At 49.4% G+C, this 13027-nt stretch overlaps 1 protein-coding gene across 1 annotated transcript in view; it reads right to left on the bottom strand.

The window, feature by feature from the left end:
- Positions 1 to 13027, bottom strand: part of SHANK2 (SH3 and multiple ankyrin repeat domains 2) — a 604092-nt gene that overhangs the window by 34215 nt on the left and 556850 nt on the right. Inside the window, exons 16-19 of the mRNA XM_006860817.1 lie at positions 4743 to 4878; positions 3967 to 4047; positions 3774 to 3782; positions 2142 to 2162 (exon numbers count right to left, since the gene is read on the bottom strand). Coding sequence (XP_006860879.1) covers positions 2142 to 2162; positions 3774 to 3782; positions 3967 to 4047; positions 4743 to 4878 — 247 coding nt within the window. The remainder of the gene's footprint in view (positions 1 to 2141; positions 2163 to 3773; positions 3783 to 3966; positions 4048 to 4742; positions 4879 to 13027) is intronic.

The raw sequence follows: 13027 nt of genomic DNA, 5'->3' as shown, positions 1-13027 counted from the left end.
TGCCTTTGCATAGTCTATAAAGCACAAGTTAACATCTTTCTGGTGTTCTCTGCTTTCAGCCAGGATCCATCTGATGTCAGCAATGATATTACTAGTTTCAGATTGTCTTCTGAATCCGGCTTGAATTTCTGGCAGTTTGAATTTCTTGTTGCTGTATGATTGCAACCATGTTGGAATTATCTTCAGCGATATTTTACTTGCATGTAAAATTCATGATATTCTTAAGATAATTTCCACATTCCATTGGGTCACCTCTTTTTGGAATGGGCACAAATATGGATCTCTTCCAGTCAGTTGGCCAGGTAGTTTTTTTCCACATTTTTTGGCCTAGATGAGTGAGTGCCTCCAGTGCTCTATCCATCTGTTAAAAGATTTCAATTTGTATTCCGTCATTTCTCAAAGCCTCTCCTTTCTAGTCTTAGGCTGGAAACTCAGCTGAAACCTGTGCACCCTGGGTGACCCTGCTGGTATTTAAAAGACCGATGGCATAGCTTCCAGAATCACAGCAACACGCAAGTCACCGCAGTACGGCAAACGGACAGATGAGTGGTGGAACCCAAGAGACTTGAGGAACCAGAAACGCACATGGATTCATGCTGGCAGCGGCTGAGCTGGGAGCTAAAGCTGTTGTATTCAAGCTTGCCTTCTCTCGGAATTCACACGGTCTCTCTGGAGTTTAAGAAATGCTTTGGGGGGAGTTGGGGCAGACCAGCGGAGGAGCCTGGTCAGGGGAACACTGGGTCGGAGCATTTCTGTGTGCTGAGCAGGCGTCCCCACTGTGCAGATGGGGAGAGTGAGATGGAGCAGTAGGAATGCCGGGTGGGTGGGCGGGGAAGAGGGCTTCCCCGTAGCCTCCTACGCTGGTGCTTTATGGGCACAGTGTGCGTCCCTACTGAGGTCCCCTCCATCCGCTGGACGCTCTGGCCCATGGAGTCTTCCTGATCCCACAGAGGGAAGAGTAGAGATTGGGGTGAAATATGAATCTCCAATCAGCACCCAGCTTTCTTCACTGCTTAACAGCGGTGGTCCTTGACTCTCAGCTTGACCCCAGCTGTGCAGACTGGCCCTCGTGCCCCCCATGTTCAGGGGGTGTCTGGTGGAGTGGATGGTGTCTGGTGAGGGGTCAGCTCAGAGTCCACGCTCTTCTGATGGGACGCTTTATCACAAGGCAGCGAAGCGCTGGTGTGTGTCTCCTTCAGGGACTGGATCGGTGAGCTGGGGGTTAGCCTCAGACTGAAGGGAGTCCTTACAGATATGCGATCCCATGAAACTTGAGAATGGCTTCCTGGGGTCCATCTAAACACCCACGGTGACTTTCCTGGGTGGGCTCAGGGGTGTTTCCTGGAGCCATTCATCAGGTGGGACCCAGCTGAGGTGTTGATTCACTGATTCCCGAGAGCCAGCCCCCTAATTGTAACGTTGGGGTGCTGAGCTGTGCCTCAGGGCTAGCACCTTAGGTCCCCTCCCACCCATTCCAGAGGAGCACCTTTGCATGGGAATTCCTAGGGGTCCCTTTAACCGATGGGGTGGGAAACATTGGTTTGCGGGTCATAAAATCATTTGGTCTGGCCCTGCCAAGGCAACCGCAGGCCGGACTCAAAATTCAACTAATCTACATGTCACTATTGTTCACCCTACCAGTTCTCCTGTTCCCAGCTCAACCACACAGTGGACCTCGTGGACAGGGGGCTTCCTGGGAGCTCAAGGGGGGTAGTCCTGCTCAGAGTGGACCCCCAGGCCTATTGTGTCCAGCATTGAGCATCTAACTATGAGAGCCTCACCTGACTGCATTCCCAAGCCAGCCAGCCACCAGACTACGGCACACATGGCAAATGGCCACTGAGCCCCTTGAAGCTCAGGCTATGAGCTGTCCACTGGGGTAGGCGGACCTGGCTGTGACGGGCCCAGGACCTACCTGGACCCCACTGCAATCACAGCCAGGAAGTACATGAGCACATCCCACGGGGAGACACGGCACAGGGACCACAGAGGAGAGAAGCAAAGCGGACGGACAGACGCAGGGACGTGGGTCCCGGGCGAGGTCCCTCAGGCAGGGCTCGGAACAGGAAGACAACACAGAGCTCAGGGAACACAGGGTCCTCTCCACTCAGGGCGGAGACAAGCACTCGTTCTCCCCTTACCCTTCTTTTTCCGGACGGAAGCTTGCAAACAGAAATGGGGGCTATGAGTCACGAGTGCCGGTGACATGCACCCACAGCCTCGTCTCAGGTCACTCGGGGACAGGGTGGCCTCAGTGAGCAGGCCAGGATGGGTGGATTTGGGGGGACCAGAGGTGGGTTAGGCGAGGCTTCTAGGAGGAGCTGGCAAATACAGGGGAAACCTACTGCCCGTAGCTTCTTCCCAGAAGCAGGCTCCCTCAGGCTACGCTTTTTCCTTTTCCAACTTGCCCTGCGGTTGTTCACTTCTGGGTGGATGGGGTGCTGTTTTGGGTTTGCTTTCTTAAGGGACACCCTGCTAGTGCCCAGCACCCTAACGAAGTGTGGACAAGGATGAGTGTGGGTGAGGTCCTGGACCTGAGAGGCAGAGGGTGCCTGCTGAGGCTCTGAGAGACTTGGGAGCTCACGAGACGCGGGCTTCCTCTGGCTGTTTGGTTGAGCGCCATGGCCTTTATAAGGTGACTTGCTTGCTGGTCCCCACAGGGGAGGCTGGGACTACCAGAGCATCGTAGCTCCCTTCCAGATGGCCAGGGGGAACTACGGACTCATTTCTGAGTTTGGTTCTAATGGACATGGTGCTACCACAGTGGGGCCGGGGAATCAACTGGTTCCTGAGTGGTGGGATCTACTGGCTCACAGGGAATGAATGGTCCTTTAGTTCCTGGGGAAGCTATTGGTCTCCAGGGGAGGGATCTGATGCTCTGGGGGCAGAGGATGGACTGGTTCCCCAAGGAGCCACTGGTTCCTGGAAGAGTGGAGAATCTCCTGGTTCCCAAGGGAGGGGGAAATCTGCTGATTCCTGGGGTGGAGTGGGATCTACTGGTTCCCGGGGTAGAGGGGAAATCCACTGATTCCTGGGGTAGAAGAGGATCCACTGGTTCCTGGGGGGGAGGGCGATCCACTAGTTCCTAGGGTGGAGGAGGATCTACTGGTTCCCAGGGTGGAGGGGGAATCAACTGGTTCCTGGCGTGGAGGGGGATTCTCCGGTGCTTGCCTAGGTTACAGGGGATTTACTGACCCTAGGGCAGGAGAATCCTCCCCCCAGCTTACCTCTGACAGACAGAGTCTAGGTGTGGCCCCGACATTCCAGACCGGGATGGGGCTCTCCCATTGCAGACTGGGCTTAGGTGGACCTGATGTCGGCCATAGACTCAGTGTGGGGCTCAGACCCCAGCCCTGGATGCTGGCCTGGCGGTGGGCCTTGGGCAGAGCCATTTGCACAAAGGTGACCAGCGCCCCCTTCGCTGCTGAACGAGTGCATCGTGCAGGGAGCTGAGTGGTATCTCAGCCACTTTTCCTGCAAGAGCTCAGCACGTAGGGGAGCCTGGTACTCCTCACGGTGACATTTAATGGACACCCAAGAGGTCCATGGGTCAGCTCCAAAGCCACTGGGCATTGGCATGGCCCTCGGACAGGCTAGACCCTCTCCAGTTCCGAGGACAGGGTCCAATGACCACAGCAGCTCTCTGTTTCCTGGAGACCTTTAGAAGTCCTGGGGACCTCTGTGGGTCTGATATGTTGTGAGGGTGAGAACTGACTCTGAGCTGTGTGTTAGTGGGGTCCCCTAGAAGTTTGGGGACACCGTGGGGAGCTTACCTTTATCCACTAGTGAGAGGCCCAAAAATTCAAAATAAAACAATGTTAGATAAGCCGAGAAGAGGGACCGACACAACCACGCCCAACCCCCGCGGAACCGTGTCCCAGGAGGCGGGGGACACACGCATGCAGAGCCTGGTGTCATGCACGGTGGGGACGCGGGGTGCGGGCGGCCTGGCTCGGCGAGTCTTACCGAGCTCCTCCAGTTCCGAGGTCATAGACTTGGAGCGCAGTGTGAGCGCTGTGGTCGGTGCGCGCTTGGGTGGAGGGGGGGCTTGAGGGGCAGAGAGACAGAGGGCGCGTGTTGCTCAGGGGGTCTCGTCCCCCACCCCACACCCACGCTTCCAGGACCATGGTGACCGAGGTGTGTCTGTGACCCTGGGGTGCTGGCTGTGGTGCACCCCGCTGCAGGGCTTAGCGTGGGGTGTGCGGTGCACGTGACAGGCATGCTTGGAGCGCCCAGTGTTACCAAAGACTGGAAGTTGCCCGCTGCCTGTGCACCCCACCCCTGTGCGATTGAACAGAAACCTCTCAGTGTCCCTGCTTTGCAACAAGTCTGTGGGTCAGTCCTCACGTAGCACCTGAAGGAGCAGCTGCTCCCAGAGCACCGGTCACAGCCTACACCTCCTGGTGGACTGGGGTGGGACGTGCAGACTGAGGACACAGCCTCTCCCCCCGCTGGGACCTGGGGAGCGGGCGGTGGGCTGAATCCCAGTGGACACAGCAGCGCCGTAAGCCTGTCATCACTGGTCCTTTTCCAGGGGTCTCCTCTCCCAGTTTTGGGGAGACTCCCCTGAACCTCCCACAGGAGGAGAGACCCCCCCATACCTGAAAACCCCCGAACTTGCTGTGGCTTTGACACAGGGACTGCGCTTGGCTGAAGCGAGGGTCCTGACCCCACAGCCATGACCTTCCCAATGCCCCTGAGCAATCTTCTCAGAGACTGGGGGCGGAGGGGGGTCAGCATACCTTTCTTCCGGGCTGTGTCGTCTGGGTCCAGATTCCGGGTGACAGTGACCACCTTGAGGACCAGGTGGTTGCCCCCCTGGCGGATCATGTTTACCACCTGCCTGTGGCCCACCTTCACGACATTCTCGTTGTTGACCTGTGGGAACAGGGGAGGGCAGTGTCAGGGCAGAAAAACGGAGGCAGGAGGGCACACTCGGGATGGATGGAAATGCAAAATGACTCCTATTTGGTGAAGCCCCCTCGCCCATCTATTGGGTTGTCCCACAGTGGTGCTGCAATGCTGGAAGCTATGTCACCAGTATTTCAAATACCAGCAGGGTCATCCATGGTAGACGAATTTTGGCGGAACTTCCAGACTAAGGGAGACTAGGAAGAAAGATCTGGTAATCAACTTCCAAATATCATCCAACAAAAACCCCACAGAACACAATGAAACACCTGGGAGGTGAGACCCCAGGTGGGAAGGTGCTCAAGAGAGGAGGGGGAAGGGGGGGAGGGAAAGAGGAGGAGCCATCCTCAGAGCTCATTTCTTTCTCATTGTGAGGCCTCAGGTATTGGTCCTGCCTCCCTCCTCCCTCCTTCATGTCAGGAAGAGGGATGTCCTCCAGGGTGGGCTCCAGGTCACCGCCTCCTCCACCTCCAGGGAGATCATCTTTGCCTTGGGTGTTAAGGAACCCTTCCTTGGGTCAAGCAAACAAAACTTGGGGCCAGCATTCCCAGATGCTTCCCCTGCCCGTCCTTGGGAGATGGAGGTGAAGCGATCATTTTTCCTAGAGAGAAGATGGGCTTCTCAAACTCCCACTGCCCACCCCAGAGCCCACTCTGACCACTGGGTCCTCCTGGGCTTTGGATGGATGGCTTCCCGAAAGCAAGACACACTCTTGGCTCCGAGCTGCAGGCTGCGTGGCGGTGTGCTTTTGCGGAGAAGTGGCAAGTGAGCACCTTCACAGAATGCCGAGTGATGTGACTAATGTTTGCGATGATGTGCATAGGCTGGTAATGCCCAGAGAAGAGCTGGGCAAAGGCACGTGTCCACTGGCTCTGCATGCATCTCAATTTGGGAAAGACAGGAGGCAGGATGGGGGCCCAGTTACTATCTCCCTCCCTCTACAGTGGGGCCAGAGGAAAGTGGAGCTTTTGAATCACATACAGCCCTTAAAGCAGATACGCTCTATTGCTCATGTGCAGACAGAAACCTCAGAGACTGAGGGGAAGAGTGAATGTGTGTTCCCCCATAAGTCCTGGTTGGTACCCTAAACTTCCATGGGGCTTTGTTGTTGAACAATGCCATCAAGCCAATTTTGACTCTTAGGGTTTCCAAGGAGCAGATGGTGGATTTGAAGTGCTGACCTTGCAATTAGCAGTTCAGCGCCTATCCTACAGCACCATATCAGGACGCCTCAAAAACATGAAACTATAACCTGCAGTTCTGGCACTCTGCCACCAGGAGGCAGTGGGTGCCTGGATCACTTGCCATGTTTACAGCTTTCAAAGGAAGCTTGAACCAAGTCTTAAGGCTTATGAAGAAACAAAGTAAGGTTTCTCTTTACTCCAAGGTCTCAAGACTTGGTTGAAGTCTTGGAGTAAAGAGAAATTCACAAATCCCAGATCCTCTTAACTGTGGGGAAGGGTTACACGTCTTTCCACACATCATCCTTACATACTGCTATGGAGTGAACTGTGTCCTCCTAATTATGGAGGAAAGTCCTTGGGGGTGGGGACGGTTTGCACTCAGCTATTAAACCTAAAGTTTGGTGGTTTGAACCCACCCAGCCATGCCACAGAAGACAGACCTGGCAACTTGCTTCCTTAACGAGTCCAGCCAAGAAGGCCCTGTGGAGCAGTTCTGCTCTGTAACACACGGGGTCTTCATGGGCAGAACTGACTGGGTGGCAATGGGTTTTGTTTTGTTTCTTTGGTTCCTGCAGATGGGATCCTGCTTAGAAGTCATTTTCCCTTTGTTTTGTTAATGAGTGCACACAGATGTTACACTTAATCACTTCTGAGGTACAAAAAGACCAGGACAGACACAGAGACTCTCATGGTTGGATAGAAGACAGATACCATGTGAGGGCCTGCTTATAAGAAACTGGACACCAGCGGTTGCAGGAGACACCAGAAACTAGAGAGAAGCCCCCAAAAGGAATCAACACAACTGAGACCCTGGCCACAACTAAAGAACTAAAAATTCTTTAGTTCAACATCTGTGGACCCGTGTTCCTTGGAGATCTTCACATGTCTTGGCATCAGCCTTTCCCTGGGTCTAGGAGGTTCCCAGCACAGGGACTCTAGGTCCCAAGGACGAGCTATGCTCCCAGATCTTTGTTCTTGGTGGTACCGAGGTCTCTCCTCTCTTCATTTCTCCCTCCTTTATCTCTTGTAAGATAAAAGGGGGTATGGCCACCCCCCAGAAGCTCCCCTTACATGGCATCAGGGCTGTGACCTGTGTAAGGGTGATCCATCTCACCCCATTCCTGCCTCATCAACATAACAAACACAATCAAGTCCTCTTGACTGCTACCTCATTAACCAGGGGCCGAGATTAGGGTTTACAGCCCATACCAAAATGGTGGGCAGTCACACAAGATGGTAGTCATGGCCTAACCAAGCAGACACATATTTTTTGAGGAACACAATGTGATCCTGATTTGAACCTATAGCCTCCAGAACTTGGAGAAAGTAAATGAAACCAACCAACCAACCAGTGTGTGTGTGTTTATTTATTTATTGTGTGTGAAATGTTTACTCTTTCATTCCACCCACTTATGGCATTCTCAGTTATGGCGGCATCAGGACAGAAAGACCACAGCTATGTCCAGGCCTGTGGTACGATTGGTCATTTTTCTACGGCCTTTCTAGCCATGCTCTTCTAAGTCCCACCAGTAATGGGGTGGACTATGCAAATGAAGTGCTTGTGGTTCACCAAGGACATCTTGCTAACTATGCAAATCAGGTACATAGAGCCCTTGTAGGAGTGGGAACATGCAAATAAGGTGTGTGGAACCCTAATGAGATCATTGGTCAGTTTTGTCATCCTGTCAGAAGCAGACAGGGTGGACACCTTAGTACTGCCACGAAGAGGAGTCGGGAGTGGGGTATGTCCTTTGGGCCCAGGGTCCGTGCACTGAGGACCTTTTAGACCCAGAGTACAGAGAGCTGTTCACACGGGAGCTGGTCCAAGGATGTGAGAAGTGGTGGTAAGCACAGCAGAGAACCTATAGCCCAGGACTAGGAGACTGGCAGGAGATGGCATGATGGCTTCCTGGTCCACGGAGCCAGAGAACTAAGTCCCGTGGGTAGGAGGCTTGCTGGTGGAGTAGGTTGTCTCTGAGCACTTACCTGTGGAGTTAAAGAGCTTTGTTGCACGTGCCAAGCAGAAGAGATTTCCTGACCAAAGAACTGTACCCCGAGTCATTTCCTAACAAACCACACAATCGTGAGTATGATCTGTGGGCTCTGTGTGGTCCTTGCAATGGATTCTAGAACCTAGCATAGATGTAGAGAGTGTGGTGGGAGGGATGGCTGGTATCAGAATTGGTCAAAAGTTTGGAGGATGGAGGTATGTTGGACCTCTACCTCACAGCATTCAGCCCAGGGCTGGTGATGCTGATAAGCATCCGCCTCCCTTTGTGACGTTAGACAAGGAGGTCTGGTGCCATGCCCACCATGCCATTCTTCCAAGGTGGAACACAAGGCTGACCCCGAAACACGGCTCAGTGCATTTCTGTGAAGAAAGCACCGCATGCTGTGTGCTGCACAATTTTGTATGTTTCTATTTTCCTCTATGTATATTGCGATTGAGAACATCAAAGTTGCATATGCATACAGTTCACCAAAACAGTTCTACAAAGCTTCTTAGAAGAAGCAACGGCATCCTGAACCCAGCTCGACACCATACGCTCCAAGCCTTGAGACGATTCCATGAACATTTATCACTGTGTCTCTAAACATGCTCACATTGTTGTTATTTGGTGTGTAAACTCTAGACACTGAAGAACAGGAGCCAAACCATTTCTCTCACCACACTGTCTGCTCCTTAGTTGGGGTCAATAATCTGATGTAACGGCCACACAGAACTCAGATGCCATATTCAGAGTTGTGGGGTTTATTAGGGAAGTAAACAATTCTGAGTCAGAAATGCTCAGTTGTTCCAGTCGGCTGTGGATAAATGCCCACAGGACACACCATTCCCCATGAGCCTCAGCCGTAAGGCACTCGGCTCTAGCTTTGTGGGTCAGAAAACTTAGTTCCCCCACTTAAGTGCCTGGAAGCATGCTTCCTGCCTACACTCAGCTCTGCTTGCTCCATGGGCTGGGAGCCTCCCGCTCTGTCTGCTGCTCCTCTGCCCCTCCTCCAAGCTTTCTGTCCCTGGGTCGAGGAGGTTCAATGTACAGGGACCTTGGGGTCCAAAGGACACCCCTGGCTTGTCGTCTTAGGGTAGTGAGATCCCCCTCCTGCTCCTGAGATGGATCATTTTAAACCCATGCTACAGTTCAAGTTTTTACAATTATAATGAACTCTGCTAACATGCCCAAAAGACTCATGCCCTGCAATCAGTATCTTCTCCCACCTCCTCTTACCCAGACCCAGTAGGGCAGAACGTTGTTTGGTGGGAGTTACAGACTAGGGCTAGAAGAGACATTAGATACTTCACTACGCCACAGAAGTTATTGACTTCTTGTTGTTAAGCGTCGTCAAGTCGGTTCTCACTTACAGCAACCTGTATAAGGTTCCCAAGGAGCATGTGGTGAGTTTGAACTATCAACCTTGAGGTTCAAACCGAGCCTGTGATCCAGCGCATTGCCCTGCAGTGATCCACCAGGGTTCCATTAATTGATTCGTTAGCGTCCCACAAGTCAGGCAAAACTCAAGGTAACCCTACGCACAACACAGTCAGATCGCTGTGAACCACAGGGTTTTCATTAGCTAATTTTCTGGAAGTCCAATATCAAGTCTTTCTAGTCTGTCTTAGTCTGGAAGCTTCGCTGAAACCTGTTTGGCATCATAGCAACCCGTAAGCCCCTACTGACAGATGGATGATAGCTGTTCCGGAGCTACATTGATTGGGAGTCAAAGCTGAGATTTAAAAATGGAAGGAGAAAATTCAATCACTTCCCTCATCTGTGGACTCATTACCATGAAAAACAGTGAGTGATTTATCTCAAGGCTCTGCCACAGTGGCACTATTGCCAGGGCTTAGATGATTCTCTGCCATACGGTTTTGCAGCATCCCTAGCCTCTACCACTAGATGCCAGCAACACACCATGACTGAAAAAAGCAAGCCGGTCTCCAGACATTGCCAAATCTCTGAGTGTCAAAGTCACTCTGCTGAAAGCTCTCCACTTCCTCTTCCCATCCCTGACACACACGTTCCCAGTCTCCTCCTCATCCTCCAGGTAGATTTGTAGCACATTTTCAATGAGACCCAGATTCACTATCTAAGCTACAACTATGTAATATCTACGTTACAAAGTCATATAGAATAGTATCATTACCTTTCCTGGGGAACACTTCGTTGCGTATGGAGCAAAGTAATTTTGTTTGTTGGTTGGTTTAATTTCCCATGTACTTAACAGCAATTCAAATCGAAACACTCCCCAATTAGGTAAATCTCTTTTCAAAATCTTCAAACGTGTTCAGTAGTTTGTTGTTTGCCTTCTTGAATAAATCTCTCCAGAGCCTTCTGCTCTTCTCTGAGCTGTCTGGACCCAGCGTTGTCTACTGGCAGCCTCAAGATTCCTTTTGATTCTTTTCTTGCATTGGATCTCCTGATTTCTGGATCTCATGTTTATCTATCTATCTATCTATCTATCTATCTATCTATCTATCTATCTATCTATCTATCTATCTATCCATCCATCCATCCACCGACCTACCTACCCATCTACCTATGTATCTATCAATCCATTCATCTGTCCATCCATCCATCTACCTATGTATCAATGTATGCATGTAACTATTTATCCATACATTCTATCTATCTATCTATCTATCATCTATCCACCTATCCATCCATCATATATTTATCTATCTGACTTAATGCTTAACTTTTGGAAAAGCACATTCTCCAATATTTTTCCAAGAAAAGGTGTTTGGAAGATAACTTTATATTTTGAGATATTGTCTAGTTGAAAAATGCTTCAGCATCACACTTAATTGGTAGTTTGAGTATAAGAGTTGAGGTTGGAGGGGAAGGTAAAATAAACTCTTAAGACTAACTTGCGTACAGGCATCAACTATAAAATCTGAACAAAGTACAGTAAATAAACAAATAAATCAAACCAACAGCCAAACACAAACAAAATTATCTGAAGGTTCTAACGAGTGATCCAAGGCAGGAAGACTTTAGTAGGGAGTTTAAAATTGGAAGAAGGGCCTGGCACATGTGACATGTGAGTTACTCCATTTGGAAGCTTTGGGCCATGAACAGAGCACGGTGCTGTGGTCTTTCTGGCTTAGGAAACACGAGGACAGAAGGACACACTGCTCACAGAAGAACAAGGATACAGATGAGTGTGGACCTGACGGCCACAACCATGGAGACAAGAAGGTAGTGGAGCAACATCTTTCATCTGTGAAGTAAAGAAACTCTCAACCCAGAATTTGTTAAATTTTGCAACCGCTGCCAAAAAGTGAGGGAGGGTTTCCAGAAAAGAGAAAGTCAGGGAAATTAAGTTCTCAACTGCTGTAAGTAAGCTCTAGCCACATCTCTGGCTGACATCTGAACTACGTATTCACAGGGTAGACTCTAAACGAGTTGTCTAAAACGTTGAAACCTTTGAGCTGAAATCTGATCTGCTGAACACTAGACCTAGTCTACAGTTTGAGTTTAACAAAGCTAATTTTAACCAGGGCTGGGAATCAGTTCATTTAAGTTCATTTGCATTTCGACCTCAAATACACTGAATCAGAATCTGCATTTTAACAAACTCCCCAGTAGTTTGTTATGAGGACCACCTGGGATCTTGTTAAAATGTTGGTTCTGACTCAGAATATCTGGGGTGGAAATACAACTTCTCAGCAGGGTGCTGAACTAGAAATGAACCTGTTTGGGGCTCTGCTATTGATGAAACAAAAACAGCAACATTCCTGGAAGGAATATACCAGTATTCAGAGTTGCTACAACATAACATTCACAATATTCAGAACACAATCCAAAATTACTTGATAAGTCCAGAGATTGGAATGATCAAACAATGAATTTAAAATATCTACTCTCAATCAACTTAATGCCACGTAACAACTACAACAACAATGACAACAATACCCAATCAGGGAAAGGAACTCACAATGAACAAAAGATAGGAAATCTCAGCAGAGAAATAAAGCATTAAAAATAATTACATGGAAATGTTAGAAGTAACAGGTAAAATACTTGACACAAAAACACCCCAAACTCAAAAGAAAACATCAGTGGGTATTCTGGACGAATGCAATGACAAGATGGTCAGAAAATCTGAAGTATGATCAATAGAGGTTAATCAGAAGAAGATAGAGACAAAGACAAGACTGTTAAGAAGTGAACAGTCTTAAGATTTTATAGGACAATATCAAAAGTCCTAACAGATATATAATCAGAATCCTTCTACGAAGAGAGAACGTTGTTGTTAATTGTTGTCAAGTCATTCCGACTCTTAGTGACTCTGTGATTTCTGAGAAGCAGCTGGTAGATTTGAACCACAGACCTTGTGGTTCAAGCCAACTTTGTGGTCCAGTGCTTATCCTACGGCAACACAGAGAGAACAAGTTACGAAAAGCATTTGAAAACATAATGGCTGAAAGTTTGTAAAATTAGGCTAAGAGTTGACTATATACAGACTCAAGAAGCTCACTAACCCTCACACGAAGAAAGTCATGTCTAGGCACATCATAACGAATCTTCTGGAAACCAAAGAGAAAAAGGAAGTCTTCAAAACAGCCAGAGAAAGGGGACACATGAATTGGAGTAAGCAAGGATTTGAATGCCACTGACCATCACATGAGAAACTATGGAAACAAGGAGACAATGGAACAATTTCTTTAATGTGTAAAATAACCCTCAGCCCAGAGTTTCCGTTTGTCTTGAGCCATCTGAATTCAGTGCTGTTCAGGCAATAGTGAAAACATCCTTAAAGAACTAAGACATAATAAAGACTTTTATAAATAAATGAAGATCAACTGAATTTGTGTACTACAGCGAAAGTGTACTACAAAAAAATAATAAAGATTTTTCATTTCTTAAGGTCATGGGAAATTACACGTTATCTTCAGAAATACCGAATCGGGCTGAGAGCCTTAAGGTCAG

This window comes from Chrysochloris asiatica, unplaced genomic scaffold (assembly GCF_000296735.1).
Source record: "Chrysochloris asiatica unplaced genomic scaffold, ChrAsi1.0 scaffold00040, whole genome shotgun sequence".
Lineage (NCBI taxonomy): Eukaryota > Metazoa > Chordata > Mammalia > Afrosoricida > Chrysochloridae > Chrysochloris > Chrysochloris asiatica.
Note: the sequence above shows the minus strand (reverse complement) of the source record. Positions and strands in the feature narration are given on the sequence as shown.